The sequence below is a fragment of the Myodes glareolus genome, chromosome 18 (assembly GCF_982192425.1).
Source record: "Myodes glareolus chromosome 18, mMyoGla1.1, whole genome shotgun sequence".
Taxonomy (NCBI): domain Eukaryota; kingdom Metazoa; phylum Chordata; class Mammalia; order Rodentia; family Cricetidae; genus Myodes; species Myodes glareolus.
Window position 1 is genome coordinate 47,276,517 of NC_142043.1, and position 15,749 is coordinate 47,292,265.

Genomic DNA, 15,749 nt, shown 5'->3' on the forward strand with positions numbered 1-15,749 from the left:
AGTGTTATGTTTTATACAAAACAATGTGTAATATAGTATTCTTGTAATATATACATCATATAGTACATAAATTATGTGTATATGAGGCAGCAGAAATTTTGCAAAAACAAAAAACAGAATTTATATTAGCACATTAGCTACATTGCTACAGAGGGGAGGCGGAGTATGCAGGAAGAAAGGTTAATTAAAAAAAAACAATGCTTTATTGCTAGGAGACTTAGGTACCAGACTTTTAAACTTATTAAAAAGCTGTGGTGGTCAGGACAGTGGTGTGGGTGTCTCCATGCATAGTAGATGAATGAGCACCCAGAGTCAACCCACACACGCAGTCAATTGGTTTTCTAACAAAGGCCCGGACAATAGAGTGAAAAAAGGAGGAATTGGGCCTATGAGACGGCTCAGCAGGTAAAGGTACTTGCTGCTAAATCCTGATAACCTGAGTTCAATACTTGGCATCCACATGATAGAAAAAGAGGACTGACTGACTCCTGAACATTGTTTTCTGGCTTCCTTACATCCATGTGGCACACATGTGCCCACATGCACACATGCATGCAAGTAAGCATGCAAATAAATGTAGCTTTTTGTTTGTTTGCTTGCTTTTTTAAAGTTTCCTATTACACCAACCACAGGCTTCTTACTGCACCACTGGGGAGGTCCCTCCCGCCCCTACGTCGAGTGAAAACGGTGCAGTAGGGAGAACAAGACTGTCCGCAGTTCATCAAGGCCTGTGTCCGCCCGTCTTTTATAGGCTGTGATTGTTGCGTGGACTGGCCATGACTGCAGCAAAGCCTCCAGCAGCAGGTCTGGCTCCAGCTGCAGCCCTGACTGCAGTGGCCTTTGCACCTGGAGCGGCGTTCTCTGCGAGTGACCAGAGAGCAGTCAAAGCAGCTGGTCTGCCCTGCTAACAGTTGAGCCAATTGCTAAGAAAAGGGCTGCTTGGTTGACAGACACCCCCCCACACACACAGCTCAAGGCAGGCAGGCACAAAGGAAGGAAGGGCCTGCGGCTGTCAATCAAGAGGAGAGGCTAGTTCCTAACAGCTTAGTTTGTTTAAAGACAGTAAAGCAAAAAAACACCATCAGAGGAAAATCCACTGAAGGGAGCAGGCAATAAAGACAAATCACAGAATTAACATTCTCAACAGCACTTAACGGTGCTTAACCACGAGCCTAATATTCTTAGGAAGTATCGAGCGTTAAGGGACTAGAGAAATGGCTCAGCAGTAAAGAGCACTTACTGCTCTTCCAGAGAAGCTGGGCTCAATTCCCAGAACTCACATTGGGGTAGCTCACAACTGCTTATAACTCCAGCTGTATGGGAGTTGGCCCTTGTGGGTACCTGCACACACACACACACACACACACACACACACACACACACACGCACGCACGCATGCACACACTCACACACATCCCTCACCCCCAAAAGGACAGAGAGTATATTCTGGAGCTGGATGAGAGTGATGGAAACCCAGGAACACTCACTTCAACTACTCCAAATTCCATGTTCCAATATGGTTAACAGTTTCATATTCTTCTAATAACAGAACAAAGAAAACTTTAAAAATGAAGACGTTTTTCAAACATGTTGGGAGAAACATTAAGTAGATGAGTTCCAGAACAGTGGGCAATGTCAGCCAGAGACCTCACATGCCATCTGGTGGCCATTTCTAGCCACTGGGTTGATGAAAACTAGGGCTCTGTCTGTGTACTTCAAAGGATTTATCTACCAGCCACCAACATGCTAGGTCACATACAGAGGGAAATAGGTGGTTATTTTTTAAAAAATATTTATTTATTTATTATGTATACAATATTCTGTCTATGTGTATGCCTTCTGGGCACCAGACCTCATTACAGATGGTTGTGAGCCACCATGTGGTTGCTGGGAATTGAACTCAGGCCCTTTGGAAGAGCAGGCAATGCTCTTAACCTCTGAGTCATCTCTCCAGCCCAAAATAGATGGTTATTAAGGGAGCTGAAGATGACCCAAGATGATAAAGTTCTGGACCTGCCGCTTTCTCAACTCTCCAGAACCACCAAGGCTCCCAACAGTTCTCAACCTGTGGGTCACGAACCCCAGAGGGGTCACATATCAGATATTTACATTGTAATGCATAACAGTAGTAAAATTACAGTTACGAAGTAGCAATAAAAATGATTTTATGGTTGGGAGTTGTGGTGGTTTGAAAGAAAATGACTCCCAAAGGGAGTTGCACTATTAGGAGGTGTGGCTTTACCGGAGTAGGTGTGACCTTGTTGGAGGAAGTGTGTCACTGCGTGGGTGGGCTTTGAGGTCTCCTGTGCTCAAGCTACTCCTAGTGAAACAGACCACTTCCTGCCGTCTACAAGTCAAGATGAAGGACACTTAGCTCCTTCTCCAGCCACATGTCTGCTGCATGCCTCTGTGTTCCACCACAATAATGGACTAAACCTCTGAAAATGTAAGCCAGCCCAGTTAAATATTTTTTTTCCTTTATAAGAGTTGACGTGGTCACGGTGTCTCTTCACAGCAATAGGAACTCTAAGATAGGGTCATCACAGCACAAGGAACTGTATTAAAAGGTCGCAGCATTAGGAAGGTTGAGAACTGCCACATCAGTTAATCAGCCTTGTAGAAGGCTCAGTGGGAGGGGTAGTTCTTTTCAGAAACTTTCATTCACAGCCAATCAATGAGTTTAGAGGGTTGTCAGTCTGACTTAGGAAGTTCTAGACGATGTTAAAGAAAAAGTGAAGCCCCCTCCCAACAACTCACCTATACCCACCACCCCTTCCACAGCTAAGGAAACAATAATTTTACTTAGCCATGAAAGCAAAGAACTATTGGCACATGGCACAGGGCTGGGCCTCAAAGCAAAGATGCTGAGTAAATACTATATGGTTGTATGTATGAGACTGTGCAGAAAATACAGGCTACAGCAATTGTAAACGGTTGGCTTAGGGGGAGCCCTGGAAGGAGAGAGGGTATCAGGTGGCACAAGGAAACTTCAGAGCTGACTAGGTCAACGGTTTCCTAAGAGAAGATACATCTCACCCTGTTACTGGAGTCGTTAGGGTCAGAGTGTGGACCCTAGCAGCCCTAACAAGCCAGGCTCGGCCACCTGCTCTCTGTATGCCAACTAAAGAGCAAAGTCAGCACAGAGAGACTGAAGAGATGGCACAGGGGTTCAGAGCACTTACAGTTCTTGCAGAAAATCTGAATTTGCCTCCCAGCACCCCATCAGGCAGCTCACAACAGCATGTAACTCCAGTTCCAGGGGATCCCTTCTCCGCTTGCCCTCCATGACACCAACACGCATGCTGTGCACGTAAACTCATGTGTGCACACATACATACACACATACAAACAAATAAGTAAATCTTTCTGAAAATTAAAACAGTGGAATGCAGAACAAGGTGATTATATTCAATGTGGACACGCTAGCAAAAGAAACAAAGTCCAGGATCCTCCAAGTCCGCCTTCTGCTGTAAGGCTCAGATTTAAACAGAGAGCAAGGGGAATGCCTAGCTAAGCAGTTGCAGCCAAGGTGTGGTCACCTTCAAGGTGGTCTGGCAAGTTGTCAGAATGGTGTGACATCTTTCCAGTCGTCAACTTTCTCTTCTGGCTGGCACCAGATCCCAGCCTTTTCCTTCTCCTAACATAAGACTCCTAGAGAAATTTCGATTTCTTAGGGTTCATTGTTTCAACGGCCTGACAACCCAGGGGAGGGACACAGTGTCTCCCTTTAGATATCTTCTCTCCTGTCAGGGCAGTTACAATGGTGATCTTTATGTATGTGTAATTCAGTGTGTGTCACATTTACCTGGGTGGCTTTTGTCGTTGTCGTTACCAATAAGTCAGGCAGTCTGGCACTCAGAGTCCTTCAGCAGACAGGGAGCAGAGCAAGGAACCAAAGCCCTTGCCCTGGAGCCCATCACACAGCCATGCTCACAGAGCACAGGGCATAGAAAACGCTGGAAGGGCGTGGAGCAAGGAGGACCCATGTTAATTATTACCCGGCGGCGGCCGGATCTCTGCTCCGCCCCCGCGGGTGGCCTGCTGCCTGCCGGCCGCCTCTCCCTCTCTGCCGCCACCTGCTACCAGCGCTGGACATGGTAAGCGCAGGACGTATGGCGAACCCTGAGCCGGGATCGGGAAGTCGGGCTAGGGCTCCGATGTTGAGGGTGCGGGCAGCGCCATCGCGCTGGGCTAGGGTCACCTTGCCGCCCTCGGGGGCGCCGGGGTGCAGATATGGGAGGTGGCGGTGGTGGCGGGCCTGGAGAGACCAAAGCCTGGCCTGTCTGGACTCCAGGCCGCCTGCTGACGGGCTCGGCGGGGTGTGTCAGGAAGGCGGGTCTCCATGCCTTGGTCCTGGCCCTACAGCTAGCTGGTCCCTTGGGGTGCCGAATCTGGTGGGGCTCAGTTCTCTCGGCACCCTAGTGCTGTCTCCGGTCTTGCGCCCCGCCCAAGCACCTAACTGGGATTCTGTGTCCCACCTTCGTGGGTCAGGATCTTAGGTCCTTTGGAAAGGGGTGCCCCTGGAACTGCTAGACCCTGAAACTCTTATCAAGCAGAGCAATTCTCTGTACCTTTGGAGCAGTCGGGGGATTGGAAGTTGGAAGCCGTTTCGGCAGCTGTGGCCTGGGAAGGGTCACTGGGGACCAAAGACACAGGCTTGGATAATCAGTAATCCCTGGACCCACACTGCCAAAGGCCGACAGAGCTTTGCTAAGCAAACAAGGCCCTTACCCTTCTGACTCCAGAGTGCAGAGCGTTGTCATTCTAAGACTAGGGTGTTCTGGAAAACTTTAAAGAGAAGGTACGATCTCTCCCCCACCCCCACCTTACCGTACCTTCCAGCATCCCTCCAGCTCGCCTGTACCCACTACTCCTTTGGGAGTCAAGAAAAACAAAACAAAACATAAAACCAAAATAATAAACAACAAGAAAAAACCAAAACAGTGGGTTCTGGTACCCGGTTGATATCTGGTTGCCTGGTTACAAGAGCCCAGCTTATCAGCGGGCTCTGGAAAGACTTCCCTATTATTAACCACAGTGCAGATTTCTGTTTCCTTCTCTTCGGCCATCCCTTGTCAGTGAAGCGGAGTGATGAGGCAGAGCACAAACACCAGTGCTGGTCTGTAGGCCCCAGGGATGGTCTGTAGTTCCCAGTGCTGGTCTATAGACCCCAGGGCTGGTCCATAAGCCCCAGGGATGGTCTGTAGACCCCAGTGATGACCTGTAGTTCCCAGTGCTGGTCTATAGACCCCAGGGCTGGTCCATAAGCCCCAGGGATGGTCTGTAGGCCCCAGGGATGGTCTGTAGTTCCCAGTGCTGGTCTATAGACCCCAGGGCTGGTCCATAAGCCCCAGGGATGGTTTGTAGACCCCAGTGATGGTCTGTAGTTCCCAAGGCTGGTCTGTAGACCCCAGTGCTGGTCTGTAGGCCCCAATGCTGGTCTGTAGGCCCCAGGGCTGGTCTGTAGACCCCAATGCTGGTTTGTAGTTCCCAGGGCTGGTCTGTAGACCCCAGGGATGGTCTGTAGTTCCCAGGGATGGTCTATAGACCCCAGGGATGGTCTGTAGTTCCCAGGGCTGGTCTGTAGGCCCCAGTGCTGGCCTGGAACCTGTCACACAGTCTTCTTATCCAAGGAAGCACTTTTAAAATGTAGTTTGTACTTGTAATCCCAGAATCGGGGAGGCAGAGATAGATGGATCTCTGAGGCTCAATGGCAGTGAGTTTAGCCTACTTGGTGAGAGACCTTGTCTAAATAAAGCAAACAAAGTAGGGAGGAGGCTGGAGAATTGCTCCATGGTTAAGAACACTGGCTTCTATTCCAAAGGACCTGGATTTGGTTCCCAGCACTCATGTGACAGCTCACAATTGCAAGGGATTCTGGTTCTGAGGTATTCGACACCCTCTTCTGGCCTCTTCAGGCACTAGAATGTGATGACAAAACACCTTTACACATAAAATAAAAATTTTAATGCAATTTTTTTTTATTAAACTACAGGCAAATGATACCTGCAAATGGCATCTGAGATTGCTTTCTGGCCTCCTCACACATACATGCACATACATGTACCCACCCACATACATACACCAAAACCAACCAACTGAAAAAAAACCAAAACAAAACATACAGGACCCAAGAGTCTATCAATAAGCCAGCCCAGACCCCACCTCCTAGCGGGGCGCTTCCCTGCAAACCCAAAGACCTGTGGCTTGGGGCAGGGCACTTGTATCCACAGCAGCCAGCACCGGCTAAATTCTTCCCCAAAAGTCGGGCATGTTCTTGACCTATAAAAGGAATGCCCAGGGGCCTCTGTTCTCCCTCTCCTAGGCTGGCAAGGCACACAGGCTGAGTGCTGAGGAGCGGGACCAGCTGCTGCCAAATCTGAGGGCGGTAGGGTGGAATGAACTGGAAGGCCGAGATGCCATCTTCAAACAGTTTCATTTTAAAGACTTCAACAGGGTATGTGGTGTGTGTGTGGGGGGTGACCGGGCCACATTCTGTGCTCAGGCCATGTCCTACTAGCCACGGGGGGGGGGGGGGGGGGACATTTCCAAGTGGCTACAAAGAGAAGGGCCTTGGGCCCCGCCTTCCCTGAACTCGAAGTCCTTGGAGGAGGCGGTCCTCCAAAGGGTAGCAAGTGCGTGTCCTTCTAAAGACACGTTAAAAGCAAAATACTGGCAGACACCAACCGCCCGCACTGTGCGCACCACACTGGGGATGTAACACTAACACGGGCCTCAGAGTAAGGGACAGGATGTCACAGGGGAGGTTAGAGCTCCAGGGTCCCTGGAAGAAGCTAAGCTATCCTCCTGTATCTAGGCCATGACGAGGTCTGGGTCTCCCTTCATTTCATCAGGCTTTTGGCTTCATGACAAGAGTGGCCTTGCAGGCTGAGAAGCTGGACCACCATCCCGAGTGGTTTAACGTGTACAACAAGGTGAGCCTGCTCCCATCTTAGAGCCTTGTCTTCCTGAAGATTTGCTCTTGGACCTGACCCTGGGCCCTTCCTCACCAGTTAGCTGATGCCCCTTCTGTCACCTGTCTGTCTGTCCCCTTCCTAGAGCCAACAGAGACTCCCCACAAGACAGCCCGTCTCAGGGCTGATTATAAGTGCAAAGTAAAATACCCTGAACAATTGCAGTCAGATATTAGGGAGGGCACTGTTAATAGCACCAGCGGCTTTATTCCGGATGAAAGAACGAGAGGGAACAGTAAGACGGAACTCGGTTGTCTCTCTCAGCAGCTTAGACTGTCTTATGGACGTGCTGAAAGCGCTGCTGGACTGTCTATAAAAACATGAAGGATGTGTTTGGACGCCCACCTTCAGTTCTGATTTTAGCTTTTGTCTTCAAAAAAAAAAGATTTTTTTTAAACATATGTGTAGTGTATGGGCACATATATTCTGTGCATGTGGAAGCAAGATGGCTACTTGTGGGAGTCTGTTCTCTCCTTCTACTCTGTGGATCCTGGAAGTTGAACTCGGGTTGTTAGGCCTGCTGGCGAATGTCTTTTCCCACTGAGACATCTTGCTGGCCCCTGGCTTCCATTCTGACTGTGAATTTCTTTTTATCCTATTACTGAAATCACCATTATTTTGGGAAACTATCGAAGGAAAATGGTGTGTCAGCAGGTGTGCCCCTTTCTTAGAGCGGTCAGGAAAACAGTGACCACCTGCTGTCTTTGGGGGTGACTAGTGGCCAGTTCCTGCGGTCCCTGGTTGAGCTGAGCGCACAGCTGGTGGCTCTGTTGCTCTTCTCGGGAGGGGGCTTGCCTGTCACTGAACTTCTGGTTTTCTCTCATTCAGGTCCATATCACCTTGAGCACCCACGAGTGCGCCGGTCTTTCAGAACGGGACATAAACCTGGCTAGCTTCATCGAACAAGTCGCTGTGTCTATGACATAAACCCTTTTTTATTTCCTGGTGGGGGTGGGGGTGCTGACTGAACAGGAACCCAGAGAGGAACCCAAGGAGGCTGGCCGTTGGTCCCTGCTGCTTGCAGTGAGCACCACCTCCATTGAGAGACGGGTCCCTGTGTAGAAGATGTAGGTGTCAATGTCAGCGGTAAGAACTGCAACCTTCACCTGTGTCACGCTCCTCACTGGGGCTCTGCCGTGCTACACTACTTTGGATAAGGTTTTCCTTCCTCCATAGGCTCCCCAGCAGCAGCAGTGTTCTTTCCAGGTTGCATTTTGCTCCTTTTCTACCCTTTCTAGTTCACTGTCCAAGTAGCTGGGTTAAAGCATGACATAAAGTTCAATCTTAGACCCCAGAACTGAAACAAGCCCCACTGTATCACAGAAACATGTTTTGATGCCTCCAATAAAACCATGCTATCAATTGGTTCAGCTTCTGGAACCTTCTTTTCCACAGGCCATGACAAACTGAAATCAAGTATGGATTTTTTTTTTTTAAAGATTTATTTTAGTTTACGGTATTCTGTCTGCGTGTATGTCTGCAGTCCAGAAGAGGGCACCAGATTTCATTACAGATGCTTGTAAGCCACCATGTGGTTTACTGGGACTTGAACTCAGGACCTCTGGAAGAAAATCAGTGCTCTTAACCTCTGAGCCATCTCTCCAGCACAGGGTTTTGGTTTGTATTTTTGAGACAGGGTTTCTCTGTGTAGCCCCGACTGTCCTGGAACTCACTCTGTAGACCAGGCTGGCCTCAAACTTGGAGATCCACCTGCCTCTGTCTCCCTAGTGCTGGGATTAAAGGCGTACACCACCACCACCCATACATAATCATGACATAATCATGCTTAATTTTGAGGGGTCTATTCTGGTTTTTGTGACTCTGGGGATCTAACTCAGGGCTTTGCACATGTTCAGCCAACAGGAACGATCCCATCAAGGTCGCAAGCTTGTCCCCAGCTAAAATGCAACTGAATAGAAACTCTTATTTTGTTGGGCAGCCAGGTAGAGTCAATGTACTGAGGGAAAGGAGGGAGCCGAGGACTTTGCCTGCAGGCTCATTGTCATGTGGGGTAATCAGACATAAAAACCATGAACTGTCACAAGATGAGGCATGAGCTAAGGGCACACAGAAGTGACTGATGCTGACAAGGAAGGATGCCAGTTATATCCCCAGAGACCAGAACTGCTGATGGTCCAGGAATAGGGCAATGTGTGCATACAGCATGTGAACATAGATCTAGAGATGCATGCAGTTTGCAACCGTTATTTTCTTCCTTGTACTATCATGGCTAATTTTGTATAAATGAACCTAGATATGCCATGAGGTACCAGACATTTGACCAAAGAGGATTCTGGCTGTGCTGGAGCAGAGGGGTTCTCGTTGAGGTCATTAAGCTTTGAATTGGTTCTTAGTAAAGCAGATTGCTCTAATATAGGTAAGGTTCGTTCAATCAGTTGAAGGCTCGTCTAGAGCAAAAAGGCTGCCTATCCTTCACATAGAACTCTGGACTCCTATTTGAGCTGGGATTATCAGTACTTTCCTGACTTCATGGATCTTGAGCTCTAAACTGGAACTGCTCCTCTAGCTAGCCAACTTGGCTACCATTATCACTGGAACCAGCTCCTTACCCAGTCCCCTTCTGCGTATACTCGTCATTCCCAATACACTTCCTAATTCACAGGCATACATCAGAGTCCAACAGCAGACAGACCTCCAGTTCTGATGGCTTCTGCAATTTTCAGTCTTAGCAAAGGGCTTGCCTGCTGTTTACTCTACAGGGAGAATAAGGAGGTATATTAATGGGCTATCTGCTATTGGAGCAGTTAAGGACAGTTTACACAGGTCAGGTCCCTGGCTAGCAATTCACAAGAGTAGAAAATGCCCAAGTGACAAGATGGTAAGAAAGGGAGCAATCTCATCTCCACCCAGTGCAGGTGGAGCAGCCCACCCCACTGTAATCCTCACCTATGACCCCTGGCTTGGAGTCTAGTCAATCTAGGTAAGCTGGTCCCCCCAGGGCCAGAAGAGGCAGAGGGTGACGTTGAGAAATGAGCGATCTGTCTGCACAGCTCACCATCAAGACCACCCGGACACTCAGACAAAGTTCTCAAGTGTGCTTGTATCTAACAGCGGAGGACATGGGATAAACAGAAAACAGGGAGGATGGGCTCTGTTGTCAATAGGCCTTCCTAGTCCACTCACCATGGATCTGGATTTGAAACCGCTATCTACAAATGACAGGCAACAGCTTTTAGGAACTAGTTTTATTCTGAGATCAACACAGTTCACTGAAGTTCTAGGGGAGGACACTAAACAGAGAAGGGTGAAATGACAATCGCATGGAATCACAAGTGGAAGGAAGGCCTGGATCTCTACGGCAAGAAAAGACTGTCAAACTGGGCCTGATGGCACAGGCCTGGAAGCCACCTACTTGGGAGACTGAGAAGGGAGAATCAAATGGTCAAGCCTAGTCTGGACAACTGAGTGAGAATCTACCTCAAAATTTAAAAATGCAAAGTAGTAGGACATTTACCCTCCGTGCACGAGGCCCTGAGTTCAGTACCCAGTACTGGGGAGGGTGTTGTCAAAGCCTGACTTTTGCCCACCTAGGCTATAATCGGTGGCTATGAGAGAAGGCCTGCCATGGCTTTTGCAACTCAGTACCATCAAGACCCACACCAAAGACAAAAAGATATACGGCCATCAGTTCAGCTAGTTGCCCAGGGTATACTGGTGATTGACCACCTTAGGGTATATACTGTAGAGCATCTTATAGTGTACTGACGACGATCTTAGGGTTTTCCAGTGACCAGGGATCTGGGCCATTTGTCAGGATCCATAGAAAAGACAACATTCTTTGCCTTTATTCTGCCAAAGTCAGAATGCACTGACAGCTTGCTGGTGTTAAAGCTGGGCTACCCACCATGGGAAACCTTCTTTTTTATTTGAAAGAGAATTGACACCCAGTGCCATTATCCAGGAGTGTTAAAGGCCCGAAACCAAATGATGGGCTTTTGACTTGCCAGACAGAGAGCCACGTTGTTCAGTTGGTGGGGGACCACCCAGATGGCTAATCCATCAGTATGTTCTGGTATAAGTGGATGGAAAAGAGGTCAGGACCAAGACACCAGGGAATTAAAGCCCAAGACTATAGACCTCTCCAGACAGACATAACCAGCTCCCGAGACAACTAAGCTCCCTGCTGAAGACTCAGACATGATGGACATGGCTGCAGGTATGTCACAACTTTACCTCCAAGGTTGGGGTGTGGGGGACGATGTGAGGGACCGCTTTCCCGTTCAACAACTGCTGTATTGTGGTCTGTATAAAATGAACACAACCATCCAATGATTTAATAGTTTGGGATATTTAATTATTAAACTGTTTAAAGAGTTATTGCTGCAGTCAGGAAAGGGCATGGAGATGATGAGAAGGTTAGAGAAGACGAAACAGTTTTCAAAGAGGCAAGTACCATTTCCAAGTATAAAACTGGTGATATTAAAAGTGACATGGCAGTATATTCACAGTACTACCTACGTCTAATACAGAAGCAAGACAGCACGATGCTTGCAGAAGCTACTGTGGCACCTACTAAGCCACATGATACTAGACACCCTACCCACCCCGACACTGGCTAGGCATGGCATGCACACACAAAGACACACAAAATGACAGCCTGAAGTCACACTAAAGTTCCTAATCATAAAGTAGCTACAGCAGGTCCCTCTGAAAAACACCATCACCCCATACCAGTACTGTCACAAAGGAAGGGAGCGAATCAGTTTCTGGGTCCTCTGAGACTATGGAGGACCTGTTTCTCCATTTTAGGCACTGACAAGCCAGTGGTGCCTGCTGGGTGGTCCCTGGACCTCTCTAGCATGATGCACTGTAGACCCAGAGATGAGTCTTGCATAGCTTTCACCACTGGAAGTGCTCAGGAACTCAGCCTCTTTCGGACACATGCGAGCATCAAGCATCCCTGAATCCCAACAGTGCACTATAGAGCATACAGGAGGGAAGTAGACATACACACTCGCTATGCAATGAGCCAGCTAGTAACAGTTCTGGGGTCAGAACAGTGCTGAAAATCACTTCCCAAGGAAGGTGAGGAAGAGCCTGGTGGTTTGGCTCTCTCCCAGCCAGCAATACTCAGAATCCCTGAGAAGGGGAGAGAACAGAGCAAGGCTCCTGCTGACTTGTCCTACACACAGACACACCTCAAAGACTGGTCCATTTCTGCCAGGACCTGTGTGATGAGTAAGTTTACTACTCACTGCTGGGGAGAAAGGCACATGGTATGATCATCAGGGGAGGACGGGCTAGGCCTAGATCAGAGCCCCCATCCCTAAAAGGGAGACGCAAGTGGGAAGCTGGCACAGGGGTTGGTTCTGTCCCTCTATCACCCTGGGCAATCAAGTCTTGTGAAGGAATCCTAGGCCCCAGGTAAAATGGCTGTGGCCATACCTTTCTACTCCAAAATGCCTCTTGTCCTATGCAGCTTCCTTTTATCAGGGGCTGAGGAACACCTGAAGCTAAAATGCCATCGTACCTTTGGAAGCTGAATCGGGGGAAGAGGCAGGAAGAACACACTGATGGAGAAAGGGTCCCCTGTACATCTTCACACCACTTAGGAAAGTCAAGGACACTTGGGGAGTGTTTCCTTCAATAAAAACAGATTCTCATTACATGATAGATTAAGGCAATGAGGAAGGGGAGGACCACCACCCACAAGTGTGCATAAGTATAGAAAATATGGTTTCGGCTAATCAGGCCCGAAAGAGGGCTCAGGTGTGATCTACCCCTATCCTGAGGCAGCACCGCAGTCAAAAGGCCCTGGAGTCTCTGAAAACACCTTCCCTTCCTATCCTACAGTGTAGAAGGAACATGGGTAAGTATCACTGCCACAGGCTTCTCCACTGAGGGTAGCAACCAAGGTCACGCACTGGAGACAAAGGAGCAGTTCAAACTCTGCTAAGGGAATGTGCTCTGGCTATGCAAAAAACAGGTCAATGACCTGGCCAACCTGTGCTTGGAAAAGTAAAACGAGTTGCAATGAAAGTGATCCTGAGAGTCAAGTGACATCTCCTGAAGCAGAGGCTGAAATCACCTCCTGCTTGGGACATAGAAACACCCACCTGGGAAACACAGTACATAAATGCCCCCTGCCTGAGAGCCAAACCATCGGACTGAGGTAGCAAAGACACCCTCTTGCTATCTCACTTTCCCTAGGAAGTCAGGACAGGTCAGACACAATGATTAAGTGAAGATGATGCTAAAGATGTTAGAGGAGAATATGGTTAAAACAATTTTTAGGGTAACATTTATAATCAGGGCAGACTCATTGCTCAGTGGAATCCTTCAGGGTCTTCAAATTAAAAGCCACAAAAGGAAAGAAAAGGAGTCCTGAGGCTTGAAGCTACCGTATGGTTTATCGTATTGTGCTCTCAGGAGCAGATCCAGACATCAAGTTGTGTGTGGTCTGTTCCAAATGCCAAGAACCTTCTGAAGGCCTGAAGCTCCATGGAACTAGCAAAGGGTCAGAGTTCAGCGGGGCTTTGGAGAACCATTCATCTGGCTGCCCTGAGTCACAGGGTCCGTTCTATAAAGGCTGTCCAAGAAGACGGAGGATATTTCTGCAACCAGATTCCTGTCAATGGTTGTCTGGGCCATGCCGTAGATGGCACTCTGCAAAATCAACCGAGGACATATTATTAGTGACAGAAGTATGGCTGTCATTCATATGCACCCCGCCCCACTTCCTACCCAGGCATCCTATCTTTCCATCAGAAAAACACCTGTTTTTTACACATACTTTCCAGCCTGGCTTTCCAAGTAAAGAACTATTCTATGGGGTTTACTATTTAGGGGGGTGGGGAGGGTGAGTGCTCATTGTCTTTTCCATCCAGCAGCTTCTACTACCCATCTGAGATACCTAACAAGTAGGAGCAGGCCCAGCAGCAACACTAACTGTTGAGGAGAGCTGTGTACTGAGCTGAAGAGAAACAGCCTCCAAAGAGTCTGGTCACTTTTCCTCGTGGGGATGCCCTGGCACCCTTACCATTCCTGTGGTCTTAGCTTTAGGATTCTTCATGATTTGTGTGACCGATTCCCGAATATCCTTTAGGAACTGGATTGCCACCCGCTTCCGAGTGTGTACTAACGTGATGCAGAAGTGGATGCTGTGGGAGAAGAGAGGGCGTGAGAGGGACAGACTCTGAAAAAGAAAGCCACCCCACAATAAAGCCGCCCCCAGGAAGGGATGCACTGGAGGACAGCACTACTGCTCTTTCCGGTCCTTGGGACAAAGCTCTCAAACCCATGGGTTTTTTAAGAGAGAAAATTAGGGTTTTCCAGCATGGCCAAGAACCGCCTTAACAAAATGAACACAGCTGGTTGTTCTGTCTTGTCTCCATCCCATAAACTGTCAGTGATGGCTCCGTAAATCATGTGTGTGAGCAATGACAGGTTCAAGGCTTTCATCTTAGAGGGTAGGCCCTGGTGGGGAAGAACCATAGAGCTGGGTCTTAAGGACTTCAACACTCTTAAGAAACCCTAACTCACTCCGGAGAAGGATGGGGTTGGCAATGACTGTGACCTAGGGAAGGCAGGCTGTAGACAGGCGTACAAACAGACCTGCATGATCAGAATCTTTAGAGGGCTTTGCATGAAATAAACATTCTTCAGGTAAGAGTACCTTAGAAAAGTGAGCTGACAGCTATGGACAAGATGGATCACAGACTATAGAGGCCGGAGAAAGAACAGAGAAAAACCTTCCAAGTGACAACTTGTCTCAGGAGGCTGTCAGTTCTACTTGAACATAAAGCAAAGCATTTTGCTCCTTATGTCTATGAACTCCAGTTGCTACCAATGGGCTGGGTTCTAGAAACTGAACTCTGTATATCATGTTACTTTCTCCCTCAGCTCGTAAGGTCATAAAGTGAAAGGAGGAACAGAGGCTTTAAGCATACCTTTTGGGGAACTGCAAGTAGTTAAAATTCCACCCCTTCGCAGACATCATATTAGATAGTCGGTAGATGTCAAAATCACGGGAACCCAGAGCAATAACTGACAGTTGAGGATCCCCCAAAACGAAGATGTTTTTGATGTTTTCCAATCTAAAAATAAGCAAATGAGAAAGAAATTGAGCCATATCCACTCCTCTGGTCCTCATCTCAGTTGATGAATACAGGCTACCCTCTGGGACTTTATAGTCTTCTTGTCTTTTATACCAGAAGCCAGGCTGGGATGGGCGATTCTTATGGAGATCAAAATCCCAGAAGCCCTAACCTCTGTCCAGAACCACCAGCTTCTCCCAGTCTACCCCACTCCCAAGTCATACCACAGAATGCAATGCAAGTATCTCCTCCCTGAGCACCGTTGGTGAGGGGCTGGTCTAAACCCCCATCTATCAGGAGACAGTAAGTAGTCAAAGGGCGTGCTACCAAGTAGAGATGCCTTAGGCCAACTAGGAGAAAGAGCAAGAGACAAAGCAGAACCCCGTTTTCCACACATACTCTGACTTGAGGAAGCGAGCAGTTTTGATGATCTGTTTGGTAGCTTCAACATAGCCGTTCTCACCAAAGTGCATCAAGGTAGCCCAACAGGACGCAATGATGCCACCAGGCCGTGAGCCAGCCATGCTTGGAGATGCGTAGATGCCACCTTGCCAATCTGCAGCAACAAAGAACTGGTACTTCCTATACTTCTCGTCAGAGTACAACACCACTGATGAACCTTTGGGAGCATATCCATACTGAGGGGAGAAGCAAAGAGGTCAGAGTGTGGTAGTACCTGGCAACTCTGTCCACACTGCCACACACAGTAAAGCCTGCT

The 15,749-nt window shown here is 48.3% G+C and overlaps 2 protein-coding genes across 2 annotated transcripts in view; one reads left to right on the plus strand and one right to left on the minus strand.

The window, feature by feature from the left end:
- The first annotated feature begins 3,970 nt into the window (after nucleotides 1-3,970).
- Pcbd1 (pterin-4 alpha-carbinolamine dehydratase 1) lies at nucleotides 3,971-8,339 on the plus strand. Its single transcript, XM_087898142.1, has 4 exons — nucleotides 3,971-4,097; nucleotides 6,326-6,457; nucleotides 6,855-6,935; nucleotides 7,803-8,339. The coding sequence occupies exons 1-4, from the start codon at nucleotides 4,095-4,097 to the stop codon at nucleotides 7,899-7,901; spliced, it is 315 nt and encodes a 104-aa protein (XP_087754268.1). The 5' UTR covers nucleotides 3,971-4,094; the 3' UTR covers nucleotides 7,902-8,339.
- Nucleotides 8,340-11,267: 2,928 nt separating this feature from the next.
- Nucleotides 11,268-15,749, minus strand: part of Sgpl1 (sphingosine-1-phosphate lyase 1) — a 49,659-nt gene continuing 45,177 nt past the window's right edge. Inside the window, exons 12-15 of the mRNA XM_087898141.1 lie at nucleotides 15,431-15,669; nucleotides 14,885-15,031; nucleotides 13,975-14,095; nucleotides 11,268-13,601 (exon numbers count right to left, since the gene is read on the minus strand). Coding sequence (XP_087754267.1) covers nucleotides 13,461-13,601; nucleotides 13,975-14,095; nucleotides 14,885-15,031; nucleotides 15,431-15,669 — 648 coding nt within the window. The 3' untranslated portion in view covers nucleotides 11,268-13,460. The remainder of the gene's footprint in view (nucleotides 13,602-13,974; nucleotides 14,096-14,884; nucleotides 15,032-15,430; nucleotides 15,670-15,749) is intronic.

Bases quoted from the DNA above. Each gene is read 5' to 3' on its own strand.
- Pcbd1 (XM_087898142.1), top strand. The intron at 6,458-6,854 runs GTATGTGGTGTG...TCATTTCATCAG, and splicing joins ATTTTAAAGACTTCAACAGG to GCTTTTGGCTTCATGACAAG. The intron at 6,936-7,802 runs GTGAGCCTGCTC...TCTCTCATTCAG, and splicing joins GGTTTAACGTGTACAACAAG to GTCCATATCACCTTGAGCAC.